Raw genomic sequence first — 9,428 nt, 5'->3', positions numbered from 1 at the left:
CCTTCCTTCCTCCTTCCTTCCCTTCCTTCCCTTCCTCCCCTCCTTCCTTCCCTTCCTCCCCTCCTTCCTTCCCTTCCTCCCCTCCTTCCTTCTCCCCCACCGTCCTCCCCACCTTCCTTCCCCTCCTTCCTCCCCAGGGACAGACGGTGTTTGCGGGGTGGCCGTCGGTCCCTCTTGCACCCAAGAGGGGTCCCATACGGAGCTCTTTCCGCTCTGTTCTACCAATATCTTTTCATAAATCCGTAAAACAAAACAATAATTCCCCTCTACGCCGAGGCTATTGTCTCTTTGTGCCATCAGGAGAAGACTGAGAACTCCATATGAGGTGGAACTTCACTGTGAGGGTGCCAGAGCCCTGGAACAGGCTGCCCAAGGAGGTTGTGGAGTCTCCTTCTCTGGAGATCTTCCAAAACCACCTGGATGCAGCCCTGTGCTCTGAGTGTCCCTGCTATAGCAGTGGGGTTGGACTAGGTGATCTCTAGGGGTCCCTTCCAATCTCAACCATCCTGGGATTCTGTGATCCTGTGAACTCCGAGCCGTGCTCTCTGTTACCCTCCAGATCCTGGGAAACGTCTCCGAGTTCCAGAGGGTCGTCAACGTGCTGCAGGAGGGCGTCGATTTTGACATCGACGTCAACGCGTCCGTCTTCGAAACCAACATTCGAGGTGAGGTGGGTTTTCTCCGTGGCGCCTCGGCCGGAGCCCCTTGGCGTGCGAGGCCCTGAATCGCACGCAGACGTCACGCCAAGTCGCGCTGAATTTCTGATGCGCTGTGACAGGACGTGCCCACACCAAGAAAACACCCAAAGGAAAACGTAGCTTCCCTTTTCTCCTTGCACGTCGCCTTTCTGCTTCCTTCCTCTGCTTAAGAGCACCAAGACGTGGCAGTTTCATTTTTCTGTTGCTAGGGTTCAAGCTTTGGACTAAATGTTCTACTGAAATGAGGTGGTACACGTGGAATTTACTGCTGTCTATCAAAATGACTCTTTTTATATGTACTCTTTTGGAATAGCAATTAATAATCGCATGTTTTAGTGCCTTAAAGTGAAACTTGTATTTTTTTGTTTTCTGCCTAACTAAAAGATACTGTCGAGGAATATACCTGTTAGTTAAGTTGGATTTGTTTCTCCTGACAAATATTGCCAAGCTGATTTCTGCAGTGCTGTAATTTCTGTGTGTATGGGATCTTAACTCATACTCATTATGTGAGAGTAGACTAGCCTGTGAAGAGCTCTAATAACTCCCTGCCTTTGTCAGTCACCAAGTTTCCTGACTCCTAGGTGCTTCTCCTAGCTATTTAAGCAGGTATGTGCTACATTAATTTACAGAAACGTATTTTGAAGCTGTCTGGAAGAAATGAAGCACGTTTTCTCTCCTAGAGGTCTGTGTTTGTTGTGCCATGAACTCTCTGACTGTCTGCAGGGTAGCAGGGCATAGATGATGCTAGAATGAAAGAAATCTTGATGCTAGAATGAAAGAAATCTTGATGCTAGAATGAAAGAAATCTTGATGCTAGAATGAAAGAAATCTATCCAGCTGCCCTTTGCAAACAGATAAAAAACTGAACTTTTCCATGGCTTATTGTATTAGGTTGTCAAAGACAAGCCAGCTAACTTTATCCCCCATGAACCTCTGTGTGCTGATAACAAAGCCATAATTTGGGCTTTTATTCTTTTCCTACATGTTTTAACGGGCTTCTTGTTGTGTCCTTGCAGTGGTGGGCGGTCTCCTCTCTGCTCACTTGCTGTCCAAGAAGGCTGGTGTCGAAGTAGAGGTGGGATGGCCCTGTGCTGGACCCCTCCTGAGGATGGCAGAGGAAGCTGCTCGCAAACTCCTGCCGGGTGAGCGTTTGCCTGCTCCGTGTTGCATGTGGCCTTGGTAAAGATGGCAGTGAGATTAAATTCAGAAAGCAGTCCTGCATTTCCTGAACTCAGAGAAAATTCAGGTTTCAGGAAAGCACTGTATAAGTGCACGATGCCAGTTGTAAATACACTTGCAGAACATGTTAGTGTGCTAGTTGCTTGTGTTGGACTGTTATATAAATAAATATAAAGCCAGGTGCTGCTAGCATGTTTTTTCCACTGTTCAGTACATGCAATGTACTGAGCAATGAGAATTATGTGCTCAGTGTTTGTACTTTGGCAATAGGTGTGTGTCTAGTTCCTTGATTGCCTGGCTTGTGCAGCAAGCAAAGCAGGGGGGTTGGACTAGATGATCTCCAGAGGTCCTTTCCAACCTCCACCATGCCGTGATGCTGTGAGATGCTGTGCTGGGGGACATGAGGCACCTGCACTAGCTCTCCAGTAGCTCTTGTGTGTAATTTGTGGTACCTCTTCTCTTTCCCCTTGCTGGATTGTGCTACATTTCCATTTTATTCTTTGCAATTATTGAGATTGCTGCAGGCCCAGCTCTTGCTGCCGTATGTGCAGCTGAAATATGAAGCATGGATTTGCTCAGTGCTGCCTTAAATACTGTCACAAATGGTGAAAACTCTTGTTTGAACCATAAACATGTTCTAGCTTTTCAGACCCCAACTGGGATGCCTTACGGAACAGTGAACTTGCTGCACGGAGTAAACCCTGGCGAGACCCCAGTTACCTGTACTGCTGGAATCGGCACATTTATAGTGGAATTTGCCACTTTAAGCCACCTTACTGGTGATCCAGTGTTTGAGGACGTTGCCAGGAAGGCCCTGAAGGCACTGTGGAAAAATCGTTCAGATATTGGGCTGGTGAGTGAGGCAGTTCCTTCCTTGATGGTGCTGCTGAAGCCCTGCAGCATGCATGTCTCTGCTTAGTGCCACAGTCCAACGTGATGCCATTGAAATGTCCACTGGCAGATGTAGGTGGGAAACAAGTGCCTTACACTGGATATTGCCATTTTTCTAACAGCAGCTGCACCAAATTAAATAAAAGGTTTGTCTAATGCCTGGCCTGACAGTGCCCTAAAGAATCCAACAAGAATACAACAAGAGGACGGGATATTCCCAAAAGCTGCGGCTTTGACATCTGGGGCTACCTAGGGCAAGAAACGGTGTCTCTCTCTTCATTATATTCTGATCATTTTTTTCTTCATTTAATTTTTCCAGTTGCTTTTTGATCAAATATAAAGGACAAGTGTTGCACATGTAAAACAGCAAAGATTTATTTGTAACTGTTCTTCATCTTTACCAAACCAGGCATAATTATTTCTTATAGTCTCCATCAGCAGGGTCTAATTCCAATCTTAAAAGAGTCCTAGGTGTAAAAGATCTGTTTAAATAAAAGCAGTTCTTTTGCCTCTGACCGTTCTTGATATCCCTTTTTTTTTTGTATCTGTATCTCTTTGTCCTGCTCTGTCTTCTTATAAGATGGGCATTAGGACCAGATGCATAATATTTAAGATATGTGTTTTTACAGTAGCATAATGGCATTTTGTTTTGACCCTTATTCCTCTTCAAGTCATGATCCACAGGCAGTACTATTGGTTGCTCTGCAACAGATGCATCTGTTGCCTCTGGGCAGGCAGCGAGTCACAAAAATTGCTTTTTTCATCTTTCCCTTCTTTGGGAAATACTGTTTTTAATGCTGAAGTTTGACCTAATCTAAGTAAGGCTTCTTATTTGTTTTCAGCTATCAGAATCCATTTGGATTAGTGAGCTACATTTGGAGGATGCCCACCTGAAATAAAATGGCACTACTGTGCGTGCTTTCCATTGACACTGCTATTTCATGCAGGACACCAGAAGCATTTTATGTTTAAATGCCCAGTTCATATATGGCTAGTTTATGACAAGCAAATGTGTGGCATATTTTTAAAAAACTGTAGTGAAAATCTAAATCTCTGCAAAATTGTTTCCCACTTCCATTGTGCTACAGCATAGAAGCCAGATACTGCACATGATATTTTTAAATCATTTAAATTTTATTGCTATTCTCTGTTGTCCTTTCTAGTGTGATAAGAAATCCAGCCAAGTTCTGCTTGTGGAATTGCAGCATGTGGGAGTCCTAAACCCAATACTGCATCAGCGTAGCATTTATATTACAAGCATAACATCTGTTTTGTACTACTCTGATGTTGATAAATATTTTCACGAAGTGAAGAAGATTGTATTTGTTATGAATATGTGAATTTATTCTTCTGAAGCTAGGCTAAGAGTTGTTTAATTTTTAAATATTTAATAAATAGTCTTTGTTTTTACTCTAATTCCCTCTTCCTTTCTTCTTTCCCCAACTTTTCCCAGGTTGGTAACCACATTGATGTGATAACTGCCAAGTGGGTAGCTCAGGATGCTGGCATCGGGGCTGGAGTGGACTCCTACTTTGAATACCTCGTTAAAGGAGCCATTCTCCTGCAGGACAAGGAGCTGATGTCCATGTTCCTAGGTGAGTAGTTCATTTTCTGTGCAATGGGTCCCAAGGATAACCCTTGACTACACCGTAAAAACTTTTGCCTTTGGAACTGCAGGAGGGTAAGATACTGGATTACTGGATCACTCTTCTGTGTTTCTTCATAGAATATAACAAAGCTATCAAAAACTACACAAAGTTTGATGACTGGTACCTCTGGGTTCAGATGTACAAAGGAACAGTGTCCATGCCTGTTTTCCAGTCTCTGGAGGCCTACTGGCCAGGTCTACAGGTAGGAGCTGTCATACCAGTAACATAAAGCAATTTTCTTCATCTGTCTTGGGTTCATCTTTAGCACGCTCACAAATATAACCCTCACTTCTGATTAGCCTAAGCTGTGGAAGAGCAGATGTTGATTTCATCTGCATTCTATAAGAAAAAGTCTCTTGGTAAACATAACAGGAGGGTGATTTTGCTGTAACAAACAACAAAAAGATTTCATATTATTTCAGGCATGCAGAAGTGACCCAGCAACATCTAGTTCTTCTTGACTCCTAGCTAATCTTAAGGTATCCTGTCTAAATAGTAGTTAGGCGGTTCAGACTAGCTAAACAACCCATTTCTGTCACCAGCTCTTGCCTTGACTGTGGGAGGGCTATTTAGCCAATTCCTGTGCTGTTTGGTCTCCAGCTGAAAGTTGCTTTGCTCATTACTGCCTCTCTCTCAGAGCCTAATTGGAGATGTAGATAATGCCATGCGAACCTTCCTCAACTATTACACAGTTTGGAAGCAGTTTGGTGGACTGCCCGAGTTCTACAACATTCCCCAGGGCTATACAGTGGAGAAGAGGGAGGGATATCCACTCCGGCCTGGTAAGCAGGAATAAAATCAGAAGCATGTGGAGTTCTGCTTTTGTTCTGCTAATAAGTTCAAATGTGGACAATACATGTCATGTTGTCAAATGCGTTGACCAAGGTCCTTCCCAGGCTTTGCTTTCACTTGGTTCTTGCTGCATCTTATCCATGGTTTCCATGCTCAAACTCATGCGTTTTGATATCTGCCATTCCCAAAAGGCAGGGCTACCTTATAACAAGGTATTTTTTTATATATTATTTATATATATATATCACACACACCCCTTATAATAATGTATATATCTTACATATAATAATAATAATATATAAAGGATCCAAAGTATAGTGTTACTATTATAAAGGGGGCCTGTTGATGAATTGAGTTCACAGAATAGATATGTTTAAGTGTTTGAATTCAGCACATCCTATGTTAGAGAATCTAAGTCAGTGGAATAGATTAATATGACTGATTGTATCATTTAAATGAAGGAAGTGAAGGTGAGTATGGATAGACTGCTCCAGGTCTGCTGAAGTTCCTCAGATAAACTGCTTCTAGTAACACTACAGAAGTTCAGCAGATGAAAGGGTTGTATGTTGTCTGATTGTAATGATTGATATTTTCCCCATTCTTCACAACTCTTGACAGTTTTATTTATTTCACACTTGATTATGTTTGCAAATGAGTGCAAATTGTGTTGCTTTCAGTTTGAAAGTTCAGGTGGCATCTGCATTGGACACGTCTGTCAAATTCTCGACAGCATTATCTTTAAAATGTATTATACCATCCAAAAAAAGTCTTCCTTTAGTGAGTAAGGAAAATATTATGTATGTGTTGTCTATGTAGAGTAATTTTTTTGCAGTGCATTAGATGCCATTTTTTGCAGTGCATTAGATGCTCCTGTTTCAGTTCTTTACAGTACTATTTAAAAATGATATTTCAGTGTTTGAATCTTTTTTATGTGATTCTGTTTAGAAGCACCTTTTTTATTATTTATTTCTTATTTTTTCTTAAACAGTTTAAAATCCTTTCCCTAATCTTCCCTTCTCCTATGGGCTATTTTTCAGTCTTATCTGAGCGAATGGACGCAAGTTAGAGTTTCCTTTGTAGCAAGCTCTGAGTAAAAGAAGGTATCCCTGTACTTCCCCTGCAAGAAGAATTACAAAACAATCCAGTTAACTGACCATCTTAAAATAATATTTTAAATTGCTGCATTTTGCCTTGATTTTTATGCTTGCAACTACATTTTCACAGAGCTGATTGAGAGTGCAATGTACCTGTACCGGGCTACACGAGACCCCACACTCCTAGAGCTGGGAAGAGATGCAGTGGAGTCTATTGAGAAAATCAGCAAGGTGGACTGTGGATTTGCAACAGTAAGTGTGGCTGCTAAAAAACAAAATCATCTTTAAACAAGTCAGGCTGATGAGAATTTGATTTAAAAGCCTGAATGCTGTTTTGCTATTGAGTTGATCTGTATCGTAGGCTGAAACTTGAACTTCTTTCTCCAATAAACACCTTCTCTGTTTCAGTAGATCTGATCTGGTAATGCTGGCTGTGTTTCTGGGAGTGACTTTTGTCTTGGCCTGAAAACTGGGTCAAATTCTGTTATTAGCAGATGTTCCCGAGATGTACTCAAAACATGGGAAAGCATCAGAGGCTTCTCCAGCCTTGAGTATTTCAGAAAATACAAGATATTCTAAGCTGGCAACAAGGCTCATATGCTTTTTAAAAGTGGAGGTGTTTTCTGGCTGTCAGTTTTGCAGTTCCCTTTTCCCTTTGTGCCTTGAAAATCTGATCAAACACACGAGAACTGCAAAAGTGGTTTCCCACAAATCTGCTAATAATAGATTTTCAATATGCTATCAAGCTGTTATATGAAAAAAATGCCTATAAATATCGGGAATTAGGCCTTGTGATTGTGGAAGTAGGTAAGAGCTAAAGAATTTGACTTCAGGTGGAGAAATCATGGCAAGATTACTCACTCTCCACTGCTACCCCATGTAAGAAATGCATTTCTTCTCAGTGCTGGTTTCCTGTTCCTTATCATTAGTCTATGCTCATTTCAAAGCATCTGAGAACCAGATGAAATGTCTGCATACCATCATTTAAAATATGGGTTGTGTCACTATCATGTAAATTATATGAACTGCAAGATGGTTTTACTTTGGTCCGAAGTTCAAAACTGCTTACACCTTAATTCAGGATATGTGCAATCCACTGGATTTCTTCTCTTGCAGATCAAAGACTTGAGAGATCACAGACTGGATAATCGCATGGAATCCTTCTTTTTAGCTGAAACAGTGAAATATTTGTATCTGCTGTTCGACCCAGATAACTTCATTCACAACGACGGGTCAGACTTTGATGTGGTGCTCACGCCATACGGGGAATGCATCTTGAATGCTGGCGGATACATCTTTAACACTGAAGCTCACCCTATAGACCCTGCTGCACTGCATTGCTGTAGGAAGCGGAAAGAAGAGCAGTGGGAGGTAGAAGATTTGATGAGAGAATTTTACTCCTTGAAGAGAAACAAGAAATTCTCTTTAAAAAGAGCTTCAGACCATGGTGAAGGGGAAAGCACACAAGACACTGTAGATACCTCTTCAGAGAGTGGCAGAGAGCAAAGAAACTCTAAGAAGAAAACACATTCCCTCCTGAGTTGTCCTAGTCAGTCTTTTAACTCCAAACTTGCAGTCCTGGGACAAGTCTTCCTAGACAACACCTAATTCCATTCTTATCAGCCTAAGTTATTCAACTTGATTCCAACTCTGGGTATATATTTTTATAGGTTCATAATGGAAAAAGCCGTACCGCACAATGTGAACTCTAAAACAGCCTCTTGTTAGTCTGCTACTACTGCTGGATCATAAGACAGCCAGATGATGAGTTGTTAACACCATAAGTTGCTAATGTCAAACCAGTTGTTTGCTAAAAAGCAAATACATGTTCAGAAAGAGAAAGAAAAGTCAGCAATTGGAGATGCACCTTCTTCATTTCATTGTATGTTTGTTTTGAAATTTTCCAGCCTTATGCAGAGTCCACAGCTTATTTGTCTCCATAAAATTGAATCTTAGCTGTTCCCTGCATATAGAGAGAAACCACTGAATTGTTAGCTCTAGATTCACTTCTGAGACTACAGGTCTCCTAGGATATCCTCCACCGTTGCCACTGGCCTCCAAATGACCATGTGTTTAGCCTAAGAGATTTATGATCAGTCGAGGAAAACATTTTTCATTCATGACATACAGCCTTGGTGGCATTTGGTCGACTTGGCAAATACAAAACTGTGTATATTTTTATGAGTAGTGTCTGTTTTCCACAGGTGTGTGCAGTGAATAGAAGGGGAGAAATCAGTAGTGTTCACAGAACTGACACTAAGAATAAATGTTTCTTTTAAGGCAGAAAAATGACTGACTTCAAACCTGCTGAAAGGTCAGCAGTCTAAAACAAGCACAAGAAAGTCATAATCAGCAGCAGAAGCTCCAAATGGGCAATTTTTAATGTACATTTGGACACTAGTAAGATGGTGTCTATGGGCCTATGAATGCTTAGCTATGGATGAGTAGCTAAAATCAGCCAGAAGAGTCTTGTCTCTCCACCTGTGGCCAACCACTGCTGCACTATCTTGCACTATCTGCTGTGAATATCTTGAATATCTGAGTATCTTGATGCAACTGTGACAGGCAGGTATTGAATGGAATCTCCTAGAATTGAGACATTACTAGTAAATGCAGGAGTTTTTGCTTTTGGCTCTTTAAAACCATAAGGTCATTTGTGGGGAGGGGTCCAGCTTTTCATACTATTTGCTTTTTCATACTCTGGCTGTCCAGTTTGTAGAAGAACAAGATATTCACCAAAGGCTTCACAGGGTTCTCGGCCTGGGCACTCAGCATCGCCTCATCCACACGCTAGAGGCAAGTGAAGGATGATCTTCTCGTAGATGAGATCTACTGGGCTGGCATCCTAAAGCATTTTGGTTTCCTCCCAGAAGTGGCTGCAGTAGCAGAGCTGAGGGGAGTAGCCTTAGGCAGTAACATCTCTTCTCAGCTCATTTGGAGCTTAAAAGAAGGTGTTTGTCCACAGCTCCTGTTCTGCTGTGATCAGTTAGACTGGAATTGTGGTAGGTGTTATGGGATGAGTCAAATCAAGGTCATCTTGATTAATGTTACTCTTGGCCTGCTACAATATTTGACAGTGACGGCCAGCTTACAAAGACTTTAACAAAAAGGCCTTTGATTAAAAT

General features: G+C 41.7%; 1 protein-coding gene across 1 annotated transcript; it reads left to right on the top strand.

Annotated features, from left to right (window-relative positions):
- Window positions 1–523: 523 nt before the first annotated feature.
- Window positions 524–8,363, top strand: LOC112949608 (ER degradation-enhancing alpha-mannosidase-like protein 2; the record flags this gene model as incomplete). Its single annotated transcript, XM_026042042.1, has 8 exons — window positions 524–665; window positions 1,715–1,840; window positions 2,519–2,730; window positions 4,222–4,363; window positions 4,495–4,619; window positions 5,055–5,199; window positions 6,434–6,555; window positions 7,420–8,363. Coding segments are annotated over 8 exons (1,506 nt in total), but the record flags the coding sequence as incomplete, so codon positions are not given.
- Window positions 8,364–9,428: the final 1,065 nt, after the last annotated feature.

This window comes from Nothoprocta perdicaria, unplaced genomic scaffold (genome assembly GCF_003342845.1).
Source record: "Nothoprocta perdicaria isolate Ctin4 unplaced genomic scaffold, notPer1 scaffold_3, whole genome shotgun sequence".
In the NCBI taxonomy this organism is placed as follows: Eukaryota; Metazoa; Chordata; class Aves; order Tinamiformes; family Tinamidae; genus Nothoprocta; species Nothoprocta perdicaria.
The sequence above is the reverse complement of the archived record's forward strand: the minus strand, read 5'-3'. Positions and strand labels throughout refer to the sequence as shown.